This window comes from Muntiacus reevesi, chromosome 1, assembly GCF_963930625.1.
Source record: "Muntiacus reevesi chromosome 1, mMunRee1.1, whole genome shotgun sequence".
NCBI lineage: Eukaryota > Metazoa > Chordata > Mammalia > Artiodactyla > Cervidae > Muntiacus > Muntiacus reevesi.
In genome coordinates, this window is record NC_089249.1 from 118,828,048 (window position 1) to 118,842,002 (window position 13,955).

At 37.2% G+C, this 13,955-nt stretch overlaps 1 protein-coding gene across 1 annotated transcript in view; it reads left to right on the forward strand.

Moving 5' to 3' along the window:
• The window catches only part of COL24A1 (collagen type XXIV alpha 1 chain), a 373,554-nt gene that overhangs the window by 161,566 nt on the left and 198,033 nt on the right, over positions 1–13,955 (forward strand). The window contains exon 22 of the mRNA XM_065907005.1: positions 311–364. Coding sequence (XP_065763077.1) covers positions 311–364 — 54 coding nt within the window. The remainder of the gene's footprint in view (positions 1–310; positions 365–13,955) is intronic.

Here is a 13,955-nt window from a genome sequence, read left to right on the forward strand (position 1 = left end):
GTTTTGAATGATTCTGAATATGATCTAAAAAATTTCTTAGACTAGATTAGAGAATTTTCTTTGGGTCTGAGGATTGTTTGTGAATAATTGATGAAGTAAGCTTTATTTTAGTATACTTTGTAAGTTTTGCATTCCATTGTCAGACAACTGCCTAACAATCTTTAATATTGAGATATTAAATTAATTAATTTTGAGGAGAATAAATCATTTTAACTAGACATCAAAGAAAGGCAAAGGGTATTTTTATATGCTTAATAAATTTAAAGTAATTTGCCAAGGAATAAACTCCCTATATTTTTGTGTTCCCTAGGGTTTTCCTGGAGATATTGGGATTCCTGGACAAAATGGACCCGAAGGAGCAAAGGTAAAGAAAAAAACAGAAAAGAAAGGAAAAAAAAAAAAAGAAGAGCATGGTATCTATAGTTTTCTACTCTCAAATCTCCGTGAATGGGTAAAAAATACTTTAGAAATATCAGAACATTTCTGGATATTTTTGAGCTGTCTCAAGTGCATTTTAAAAAACCTTTTAGATCTTATTTCAAAATAATCAGGAAGTAGTTTGCATGTCTGGTTGTTTTTTTGGTGTCAAAAGACATACTTCTAGAGTAGAAGTATGTTTATACAGTCTCTTGGGTTCAGGTTATTGAAAAAGATTTTTCTGGTTTGGTGTAGGCTTAGATTAGGGTGACAGTATTTGCAAAGCACGTAAGTAACTAAAAATGGATTTCTTTTAAGAGGTGAAAAAAATTTAAAAAGCCAAAAATCTATAGCATGCACAAAATAAGTGAGAGTATTTTGACCACTAGAACCAATAAAGGATTTAGGGCCTGTAAAACATCCACTTATTAAAATAAAGAAAGCCTATGGAGTTCTAGAATTTATACATAGCACAAACTAGCAGAAAAACCTGGTCATTTCTAACTTCCTTTACTGTTGCTGTGTGTATATACTAGATATTATTCATAGCAAAACTTTAAATACCAAGCTTTCCAAGCAGACTGACATAGAATGAGCATTGTAAACAAATAAAGCATTGTGAATAAAAAAACAGAATGATGAAACAGCCAGAAGTTTGGAGAACTGGCATGTTATAAAGTAGAGCTGCCACAGAAGGTTATTAGTGTGAGTATAGAGGAAGTGTTAGGGGATGAAGCTGGAAAGGATATTAACATAGCTATATTTGTTAGTGTACTATAGTGGCAGGTCCTAAAGTTCTATAGTAAATGTTTTGCAGACATCTCCTTTAATCTTCACAACAGTTTTATGAGGTAGATATTACCCCTATTTTATATATAGTTATTCTCTCACAGTCGCATAACTTTTCAAGTGACTAAGCCAGGATTCTAATCCAGACATAATTTCAAAGTCTGAACTCTTAACCACTTAGTTTGGGGATTAAATTGTGGGAAATATTTAAGACCATGTTGAAGAGTCTCTCCTTCTTCCATGGGTATCATGAAGTAATCAACGATTTTTAAGGAGCCAAGCATTGTAGGTGATTCATGTTTTATAAAGATACCTCTTATATCAGCATGGAGGATGATTTAACATGAAAGAAAATGAAATCAAAGAGACATGAGCTAGAAAAAGCTGGAAAAGAAGTTATAAAGATCTGAAGTGTAATAGAACATTCATTCAATCAACATTTACTGACTTCCTCTTACATGACATCCATTGTGCTAAACAAGGGCTACAAAAATGAAAAGTCCTGCTCCCTGTTTTCAAGAAACTTATAATCTAGAGGAGTATGTGTAGGAGATTCTTTATAATAACCATGTAAATAGATGTGGAAACAGTGGCTGACTTCATTTTTCTGGGCTCCAAAATCACTGCAGATGGTGACTGCAGCCATGAAATTAAAAGATGCTTGCTCCTTGGAAGGAAAGTTATGACCAATCTAGAAAGCATATTAAAAAGTAGAGACATTACTTTGCCAACAAAAGTCTGTCTAGTCAAGGCTATTGTTTTAACAGTAGTCATGTATGGATGTGAGAGTTGGACTATAAAAAAAGCTGAGCGCCAAAGAATTGATGCTTTTAAACTGTGGTGTTGGAGAAGACTCTTGAGAGTTCCTTGGACTTCAAGGAGATCCAACCAGTCCATCCTAAAGGAGATCAGTCCTGGGTGTTCCTTGGAAGGACTGATGCTGAAGCTGAAACTCCAGTACTTTGGCCACCTGATGCGAAGAGCTGACTCATTGGAAAAGACCCTGATGCTGGGAAAGATTGAGGGCTGGAGGAGAAGGGGACGACAGAGGATGAGATGGTTGGATGGCATCACTGACACAATGGACATGGGTTTGGGTGGACTCCGGGAGTTGGTGATGGACAGGGAGGCCTGGCGTGCTGTGGTTCATGGGGCCGCAAAGAGTCAGACATGACTGAGCGACTGAACTGAATTGAAATAGCATGTCATATGTGATACTGTGTGAGTACAGGGTCAGGGGACTCAGCTTGTACCACTTGAGCTGACATGATGAATGAATAGGAATTTGCAGACAAGTATCCATGCATGGTATTATATATAAGAGATGTTTGGCATTCAAGAAAGGGAAACTTGTGAGAAGATGAAGGTGCAGTATTTGAAACATATTGTAATTAAAAGTTATTCACTGTTTATGTGAAGTTCAAATTAACTGGATGTACTATGTGTTATCTGGCAACACTACTGGCCACCTGTCAACTCCCCCCATATATATACAACCGTATTTCCTCCTCCCTTTCTGTCTCTATAGAAGAGGTGTTCCACCCCCTCCTCAGTATGCAACTTTCATACACATTTTATATCAAACCCTCTCCTGGCTCCTGAATGACTTCATGCCATCAATTATCACCTTTATCCTAATCTCTACTGTGACTCAAATTTCCCCACTTTTCCCTTGAAACCGTTTTCACTGCTAATGTTTTAGTTTAGTCCCTCAGTTCAGTCACTCAGTCGTTTCCGAATCTTTGCAACCCCATAGACTGCAGCACGCCAGGCTTCCCAGCTTGCTCAAACTCATGTCCATTGAGTTGGTGATGCCATCCAACCATCTCATCCTGTTGTCCCCTTCACCTCCTGTCTTCAATCTTTCCCAGATTCAGAGTCTTTTCCAATGAGTCAGATCTTCGCATCAGATGGCCAGAGTATTGGAGCTTCAACATCAGTCCTTCCAAAGAATATTCAGGTCTGATATCCTTTAGGATTGACTAGCTTGATCTCCTTGCAGTCCAAGGGACTCTCAAGAGTCCTCCAACACCACAGTTCAAAAGCATCAATTCTTCGGGGCTCAGTTTCTTTATGGTCCAACTCTCACATCCATAAGTGGCTTCTGGGAAAACCATAGCTTTGACTAGACAGACCTTTGTCAGCAAAGTAATGTCTCTAATTTTTAATATGCTGTCTAGGTTGGTCATAACTTTTCTGCTAGGAAGCACATGTCTTCTAATTTCATGGCTGCAGTCACCATCTGCAGTGATTTTGGAGCCCAAGAAAATAGTCTATCACTGTTTTCCGTTGTTTCCCCATCTATTACCATGAAGTGATGGGACCAAATGCCATGATCTTAGTTTTTTGAATGTTGAGTTTTAAGTCAGCTTTTTCACTCTCCTCTTTCACTCTCAGCAAGAAGCTCTTATATTTAAAATATAGCAATGCATACCTGTCTGTCCCAAACTCACAATCTATCCTTCCACTGCATCTTTCCCCACCGGGAACCATAAGTTCATTCTCTTAAGTTTGTGAGTCTGTTTCTGTTTTGTAAATAAGTGCATTTGTATCATTTTATTAGATTCCACATATGACTGATATCATATGATATTTGTCTTTCTCTGACTTACTTCATTTAGTGTGATAGTCTCCAGGTCCATCCATGTTGCTGCAAATTGTATTATCTCATTCTTTTCAATGACTGAGTCATATTCCACTGTATACACATACCACCTCTCCTATATTATCTGGACTTTCCTGATAGCTCAGTTGGTAAAGAATCCATGTGCAATGCAGGAGACCCTGGTTCAATTCCTGGGTTGGGAAGATCCGCTGGAGGAGGAATAGGCTATTCACTCCAGTATTCTTGGGCTTCCCTGGTGGTTTAGCTGGTAAAGAATCTGCCCTCAACGCAGAAGACCTGGGTTCAATCACTGGGTTGGGCAGATTCTCCTGGAGAAGGGAAAGGCTATCTACTCAAGTATTCTGGCCTGGAGAATTTCATGGACTGTATAGTCCATGGGATCTCAGAGTTGGACATGACTGAGTGATTTTCACTCTCTCCTTTATCTAGTCCACTGTCCGTAGACATTTAGATTGCTTTCATGTCCTTGCTATTTTTTTAATTAATTTATTTTTAGTTGAAGGATAATTGCTTTACAGTATTTTGTTCATTTCTACCAAACATCAACATGAATCAGACATAGGTATACCCATGTCCCCTCCCACCTGAAAACATATCCTGGCTACTGTATGCTGCAGTGAACATTGGGGCACATATGTCTTTTTGAATTATGATTTTCTCCAGATGTGTGCCCAGGAGTGGGATTGCTGGATCATGTGGTAGCTGTATTTTTAATTTCTTGAGGAACTGTCATACTGTTCTCCACGGTGGCTGAAACAATTTTCATTACCAAACTGTGTAGAAGGATTCCCGTTTCTACACACCTACAGCATTGTTTGCAGGCTTTTTGTTGATGGTCCTTCTGACTAGTGGAAGCTATTATGTCATTGCAGTTTCAATTTGCATTTCTCTAATAATTAACAATATTGAGCATATTTTCATGTGTCTTGGCCATCTGTATGTCTCATTTGGTTAAATGTCTGTTTAGATCTTCTGTCCATCTTTTGATTTAGTTCTTTTTTTTTTTTATTGAGCTGCGTGCGTTGTTTGTAAATTTTGGAGGTTAATCACTTGTTGGTCTCTTTGCAAATATTTGCTCACATTCTGCGGGTTGTCTTTTTGGTTTTGTTTATGGTTTCCTTTGCTGTGTAAAAGTTTTTGAGTTTAATTAGGTCTCACTTGTTTATTTTTGTTTTTATTCACATTACTCTAGGAGACAAAAAATATGCTACTGAAATTTATGTCAAAGAAAAATCGTCCTACGTTCTAAGAGTTTTATAGTATCCAATCATACATTTAGGTCTTTAATCCATTTTGAGTTTATTTTTTTTTGTATGGTGTCAAAGAATGTTCTGCTTTCATTTTTTTACACATAGCTCTCCTATTTTTCCGACACCGCTTATTGAAGATACTGTCTTTTCTTCATTGTATATTCCTGCCACCTTTGTTGTAGATTAGATGACCATAGATGTGTAGGTTTATTTCTGGATTTTTGTACCCTGTTCTGTCGATGGATGTTTCTGTTCTTGTGACCGTAGCTGTTTAGTATAGTCTGAATTTGGGGAATGTGATTCTTCCAGCTCTGTTTTTCTTTCTCAAGATTGCTTTGACTATTCAGGGTGTTCTCTGTCTCCCGACAGATTTTAAGATTTTTGTTGTAGTTCTGTGGAAAAATGTCATTGGTAATTTGATAGGGATTGCACTGAATCTGTAGATTGCCTTGATAGTATAGTCATTTTGACAGTGTTGATTCTTCCAATCCAAAAACATTTCTATTTTTACATCTGTTTGTGTCATCTTCACTTTCATCAGCATCTTACAGTTATTGGAGTACAGATCTTTTGTCTCCTTACGTGGGTTTATTCCTGGGTATTTTATCCTTTTTGTTGCAGTGGTAAGTGGGATTGTTTTATTAATTTTTCTTTCTGATTCTTCATTGTTAGGGTATAGAAATAGAAGAGATTTCTGTGTATTAATTTTGTATACTGCAACTTTGCCAAATTCATTGATGAGCTCTAGTAGTTTTCTGGTAGTATCTTTAGAATTTTCTGTGTCATATTGTGTCATCTGCAAACAGTAACCATTTTACTTCTTCTTTTCTAGTTTAGATTCCCTTCATTATTTTCCTTCTCTAATGGCCATGGCTAGGACTTCCAAAACTAAGTTGGTTAAAAGTGGTGAGAGCGGACATCCTTGTCTTGTTCCTGATTTTAGAGGAAATGCTTTCAGCTTTTCACAGCTGAGTATGATTTATCTGTAGTTTTGTCATATGTGGCCTGTATTATGTTGAGGGATGGTCTCTTTATGCCCACTTTCTAGAGAGGGTTTTTTTAATCATAAATGGATGTTGAATTTTTTCAAGGGCTTTTTCTGCATCTATTGAGATGGTCATATGGTGTTGCAATTTGTTGATGTGGTGTATCATACTGATTGATTTGCACATATTGAGAAATCCTTGCACCCCTAGATTAAATCTAAGTTGATCATGGTGTATGGTCCTTTTAATGTAGCACTTTTTATTTTATATGTAGTAGTTTGTACCTCTTAGTTCCCACTCCATCTTGCCCTCAACTCCTTAATTTAATGTTTTAAGTTATGCATATCATACTAGGTGAAGAACACAGGATAGCTTTATAAATCCTCTTCAGTTTGTAAATTGTGTTTCTCTTAAATTTTCATTAGGAAAAATGTCAGAACTTAAGAAAGCCAGTTGACCTCCTGAATACTATTATAATACTAATCTTTAAAACTTCCTTCTTGTTACTTTCTTCAGTTTTAAAATTACAATATTTAAAAATGTGACAGAGACCTTAAGGCTAGACATTTTAATGAATATTAATGGTTGAATTTCCAGTGAGTAGTAATTACTTTTTGGATAAATTTTTTCAATAATATGAGTTACTGTCTCATTAGCACCAACATTATGAGACTAATTGTTTTTCTACACATCACAGAATTTTAATATCTTAGATGATTTAATCAAGAGAACCAGAAAATTTTAAAAGAAGAGGAGTATGATTTTATGCTTTCTAGGTTGGGAAGGGTCTGCTTTTGTCTCCTTTTTTCATCTTTCCTATGTGCCTTGAAATTGTTCTAGAAATTCTAAAATTGGAAAGATAGAGCCATACATATTGACCCTATTCACATGATGTGTTTCTTAGGTTGTATACATTATGTCATGGAAACATCTTAAAACTTTTTATTTTCATATATATATCTTATTTGGAAAGTGAGGACAATGTAAATTATTAAAGTTCTGTTTAGGCTATATAAATTAGTCATCAAGAATACTATGTGTACTCTATTTGAAATACATGGTTATCCTATTTGCCAACAAAATGTGTTCCTTCCAGAGCAATTTGGCACAGCTCTAACAGAAGCCTTTTATTTTCTCCTCATTTTCTGCCAGTTGAATAAAAACCTCAAACTAGGATTGGAAACTTGTGTTAATTATGGTTCCATCCATTGTGGGATTGTGTGTGTATGTATGTGTGTATATAGTTACAAAACATACTTCAGCAAGCCTTCTTGAAAGCTTCCCAATTTGGCAGCTGCTTTCAAGAATTCCATAACATTAGCAAAACCACATCCCTTGCTGCTTACTGCAGAAAGTGAGTACCCAGTAAATATTCTCTGTTCTTCAGTAAACAGAGGAATGACTTATTTGTTGCCATAATGGTTAGTGTTGTTACTTTGGCTATGGAATTAAGGGTGCTAACAACTAGCTGTTCTTGTCTGTTGTATAATATCCCTGTTAAGTTTTTAGAAAAGTCCTATTTGTGAGGTTATGTTACAGAATATATGGAAATTGTTTTTTACACTATATTATTAAAGTATGTTAAATGCTTACCTGTATATAGGTGATCTAACTTGCATTCCTAAATAGTTCTCTGAGATCACAGCAACCCCACCCTGAGTAGGCACATTCCAAAGTCAAGACTTTGTACATAGACTTCCTATTTTAACCATTTGATTTTCCAGGCAGCATTTAGTCAGCTGAGAAGTATTTGTTGAGTTTGTACAATGGGCAATGGACTTTGTTAAGCAATTACTTGAAAATAAGATTAAAACTAAAAAGAAAATCTATGACAAATCTAGACACCATATTAAAAAGCAGGAACGTTACTTTGTGACAAAGGTCCATGTAGTCAAAGCTATTTCCAGTAGTCATGTATAGATGTGAGAGTTGGGCCAAAAAGAAAGCTGAGAACCAAAGAACTGATGCTTTTCAGCTGTGGTGATGGAAGAGACTCTTGAGGGTGCCTTGGTCAGCAAGGAGATCCAGCCAGTCCATCCTAAGGGAAATTAGTCCTGAATATTCATTGGAATGACTGATGCTGAAGCTGAAGCTCCAGTACTTTGGCCACCTAATGCAAAGAGCTGACTCACTGGAAAAGACCCTGATGCTGGGAAAGATTGAAGGCAGGAGGAAAAGGGTACGACAGAGGATGAGATAGTTGGATGGCATCACCGACTTGATGGACATGAGTTTGAACAAGCACCGGGAGCTGGTGATGGACAGGTATTTTTAAGTATGTAGTACAGTATTAACTGTATGCATATTTTTGCACAGCAGAACTCTAGAATGTTTTCACCTTGCACCACTGAAACTTTGTACCCATTTAACAGCAACTCCAATTTCTACCTCCCACAAACCCTACAACCATCATTCTTTCTGTTTCTATGAGTCTGACTGGGCTTCCCTGATGGCTCAGACAATAGAGAATCTACCTTAGATACTTCATATAATTAGAATTATGCAATATTTGTCTTTCTGGGACTGGCATATTTCACTTAGCATAATGTCTTCAGGGTTCATCCATATTATGGCCTATGTCAGAATTTCACTGTTTTTTAAGGCTGCATGAAAATAGTCCCTTATACAATAGTTTAAAAATCCACATTTTGTCTATCCACTCATACATCAATGAACATTAACATTGTTCCACTTATGGGCATCAGTTCAGTTCAGTCACTCAATTGTGTCCAACTCTTTGCAACCCCATAGACTGCCGCACACCTGGCTTCCCTGTCCATCACCAACTTCGGGGGCTTGCTCAAACTCATGTCCATTGAGTCAGTGATGCCATCCAACCATCTCATCCTTTATCATCCCCTTCTCCTCCTGCCTTCAATCTTTCCCAGATTCAGGGTCTTTTCCAATGAGTCAGTTCTTCACATCAGGTAGCCAAAGTATTGAAATTTGAGCTTCCAATGAACATTCAGGATTAATTTCCTTTAGGATTGACTGGTTTGATCCCCTTGCACTCCAAGGGACTCTCAAGAGTCTTCTCCAAAACCACAGTTCAGAACCATCAATTCTTCAGTGCTCAGCTTTCTTTGTGGCCCAACTCTCACATCCATACATTACTACTGGAAAAACCATAATTTTGACTAGATGGACCTTAGTCGGCAAAGTAATGTCTCTGCTTTTAAAATGTTATCTAGGTTTATCGTAGAATTTCTTCCAAGGAACAAGTGTGTTTTACTTTCATGACTGCAGTCACCATCTGTAGTGACTTTGGAGCCCAAAAAAATAAAGTCTGAAAAAAAAAAAAAAAAAAGAAAGTCGGTCGCTGTTTCCATTGTTTGCCCATCTTCTTGCCATGAAGTGATGGGACTGGATGCCATGATCTCCATTTTTTGAATGTTGAGTCTTAAGAAAACTTTTTCACTTTCCTCTTTCACTTCCATCAAGATGCTCTTTAGTTTGCTTTCTGCCATAAGGGTGGTACCATCTGCATATCTGAGGTTATTGATATTTCTCCCAGCAACCTTGATTACAGCTTGTGCTTCATCCAGCCCGGCATTTTGCATGATGTACTCTGCGTATACATTAAATAAGCAGGATGACAGTATACAGCCTTGATGTACTCCTTTCCTGATTTGGAACCAGTCTGTTCCATGCCCAATTCTAACTATTGCTTCTTTTTTTTTTTTTTTTTTTTTCATTTATTTTTATTAGTTGGAGGCTCAGGAGACAGGTAAGGTGGTCTGGTATTTCCACCTCTTTCAGAATTTTCCAGTTTTGTCATGATCCACACAGTCAAAGGCTTTGGCATAGTCAATAAAGCAGAAGTAGATGCTTTTCTGGAACTCTCTTGCTTTTTTGATGATCCAGTGGATGTTGGCAATTTGATCTCTGTTTCCTCTGCCTTTTCTAAATCCAGCTTGAACATCTGGAAGTTTACAGTTCACATACTGATGAAGCCTGTCTTGGAGAAATTGAGCATTACTTTGCCAGCCTGTGAGAAGAGTGCGATTGTGCAGTAGTTTGAACGTTCTTTGACATTGTCTTTCTTGGGGATTGGAATGAAAACTGACCTTTTCCAGTCCTATGGCCACTGCTGAGTTGTCCAAATTTGCTGGCATATTGAGTGCAGCACTTTTACAGTATCATCTTTTAGGATTTGAAATTGCTCAACTGGAATTCCATCACCTTCAATGGCTTTGTTCGTAGTAATGGTTCCTAAGGCCCACTTGAATTCACTCACATTCCAGGATGTCTGGTTCTAGGTGAGTGATCACACCGTCATGGTTATCTGGGTCATGAAGATCTTTTTTATATAGTTCTTCTGTGTATTCTTGCCACCTCTTCTTAATATCTTCTGCTTGTGTTAGCTCCATACCATTTCTGTCCTTTATTGTACCCATCTTTTCATGAAATAGTCCCTTGGTATCTCTAATTTTCTTGAAGATATCTCTAGTGTTTCCCATTCTGTTGTTTTCCTCAATTTTTACATTGATCACTGAGGAAGGCCTTCTTATCTCTCCTTGCTATTCTTTCGAACTCTGCATTCAAATGAGTATATCTTTTCTCCTTTGCCTTTCACTTCTCTTCTTTTCGCAGCTATTTGTAAGGCCTCCTCAGACAAACATTTTGCCTTTTTCCATTTCTTTTTCTTGCAGATGGTCTTTATCACTTCCTCCTATACAGTGTCACAAACCTCCGTCCACACTTCTTCAGGCACTCTGTCTATCAGATCTAATCCCTTGAATCTGTTTGTCATTTCCACTGCATAATCGTAAGGGATTTGATTTAGGTCTTACCTGCGTGATCTAGTGGTTTTCCCTACTTTCTTCAATTTAAGTCTGTATTTGGCAATAAGGAGTTCATGATCTGAATCACAGTCAGCTCCCAGTCTTGTTTTAGCTGACAGTGTAGAGCTTCTTCATCTTTGACTGAAAAGAATATAATCAATCTGATTTCGGTATTCACCATTCAATGACATCCATGTATAAAATCATCTCTTGTATTGTTGGAAGAGAGTGTTTGCTATGACCAGTGTGTTCTCTTGGCAAAACTTTGTTATAGCCTTTGCCCTGCTTCATTTTGTACTCCAAAGCCAAACTTGCTTGTTACATCAGATATATCTTGACTTCTTACTTTTGCATTCCAGTCCCCTATAATGAAAAGGACATCTTTTTTGGGTGTTAGTTCTAGAAAGTCTTGTAGGTCTTCATAGAACCATTCAACTTCAGCTTCTTCAGCATTGGTATTTGGGGCATAGTCTTAGATTACTGTGATGTTGAATGATTTGCCTTGGAAGCGAACCGAGGTCATTCTGTCGTTTTTGAGATTGTACCCAAGTCCTGCATTATGAACTTTCTTTTGTTGACCATGAGGGCTACTCCATTTCTTTTAAGGGATTCTTGCCCAATTAATAGATATAATGGTCATCTGAATTAAATTCTCCCATTCTAGTCCATTTTAGTTCCTTGATTCCTAAAATGTTGATGCTCACTCTTGCCATCTCCTGTTTGACCACTTCCAGTTTACTGTGATTCATGAATCTAACATTCCAGGTTCCTATGCACTGTTGTTCTTACAGCATCGGACTTTACTTCCATCACCAGTCACATCCACAACTGGGCGTTGTTTTTACTTTGGCTCCATCTCTTCATTCTTTCTGGAATTATTTCTCCACTTTTCTCCAGTAGCATATTGAGCACCTTCCAACCTGGTGAGTTTTTTCAGTGTCCTATCTTTTTGCCTTTTCATACTGTTCATGTGGTTCTCCAGACAAGAATACTTGCCATTGATCTATATCTGTTTTTTTTTCCCTCATATTAAACTGTTTTGATTATTTTAGCTTGGTAATATATTTTAAAATCAAGAAGTGTGAGGCCTTCAGCTTTGTTACTGTTCCTCAAAGTTGTTGTAGATGTTCACAGGCCTTTTTAGTTCCATATGAATTATAGAATTTTTTTTTCCTACTTACATAAAATTCCACTGGAATCTTGCTAAGGATTGCTTTGAATCTGTTGGTTGGATGGTACGGACATTTTAAAAATGCTAAGCCTTCCAATCCATGAGTATGGAATGTCCCTTCATTGTTTGTGTCTTTTAAAATTTCTGTCAGTAATGTTTTGTAGTGGACTCTCTTTCCATTTATTTCTGTCCTTTTAAATTTCTTTCATCAGTGTATTTTCAGTGGATAGGTCTTTGACCTTCCTGATTAAATTTATTCCTATGTGTTTTATTCTTTTTGGGTGCAATTGTAAATGGGATTATTTTGTTCACTTCACTGTTTTTTGGTTTGTGATGTATAGAATTGCAGCAGATATCTGTGTATTGATTTTGCATCCTACAACTCTACTGAATTCATCTATTAATTCTAACAATTTTGGTGGCGTCTTTTTGAATTTATATATAGATATTTATATATATATATCATGCTGTGCTTAGTCACTCGGTCATGTCTGACTCTTTGCAACCCCATGGACTATAGCCCGAAAGGGTTCTCTGTCCATGGAGATTCTCCAGACAAGAATACTGGTGTGTTACCATGCCCTCCTCCAGGGGATCTTCCCAACCCAGGGATCAAACCCAGGTCTCCCGCATTGCAGGCAGATTCTTTACCATCTGAGCCACCAGGGCAGCCCTATTACCTGCAAATAGTGACAGTTTTACTTTTTCATTTCTAATTTGGATGCCTTTGATTTATTTCTATTTTTTGGCTAATTGCTATGGCTCAGACTTTCAATTCTATGTTGATTAGAAGTGGCAGAAGTGGGCATCTTTTATTGCTTCTAATCTTAGAAAAAACATCTTTCAGCTTTTCACTGTTGCTTATGAATGTAGCTGCATGTTTGTCATATATGAACTTTTATGTTGAGGCATATTCTCTCTATACTCATTTCTTTTTTAAAATCATAAGTGGATTTTAATTTTGTCAAATGCTTTTTTACATCTATTGAGATGATCATGTGAGTTTTGTTTCATTTTGTTAATGTGGTTTATCACCTTGATTGATTTCATGCTGTTGATTTCATTCAACAGAAATATTGAATATTCCTTATATCCCTGGAATAAATCCCATGTGATCTTTGTGTATGATACTTTTAATGTGCTTTCAAAAAAAATTACAATACTGTGCTTTAGGGAGACTGTGTCTGTGTGCACCCACTTGTGCTATAAAGGTGTAGGGAAATTTCAAAAATGGTGCTCATCAGCACTTCAGTCCCAAAGTCCCAACTCATACCTGCCTCACTAGCAGTCACTTTAAGATTAGTAAATAAGTCTCCTTCACACATGGTCCACTTCTCTAACAACTGCTTTTGCAGTGAGTCCCAGAAAGTGTGAAACCATGCATGAGTCCTTCAGAAGGAGTATATCAGATTTCACAGCCCCCAGTTCCCTTGGATTAAGCCCCATTGAGTTTTGAAAGCCAGATTTTGGGGGCCCTTATTCTTTTAGTGCTGGTATTGAGGTTTGGCATAAACCCCTTGTATTTTGGAGTAGCTCCAAACCCATGAGATCCCTCCCTATGGGGGTTGCTTATTTGAGGTGAATTTTTTATGAAACCACATGTCTACCTCTCCTTCTTATCTCAGTGAGGCTTTTTTTTATCCTCTGTTGTGTGGAAGCTGTGTAGCTAGTTCTTTTTCAGTGGTAATTGTTCTAAACATAGTTGTAGATTTGGTATGTCCATGGAAGAAGGTGCCATCTTGTATTACCCCACAATTGCTAGTTTCTTTCAAGGACTTTCACATCTATTTTCATTAAAGATATTGGCCACTAATTTTATGTTCTAGTAGTATCTTTATTTGGTTTGGTATCAGGGTAAAGCTGGCCTCATAAAATGACTTTGAAAATATTCCCTCTTCAACTTTTCTGGAAGAATTTCAGAAGGATTTACAT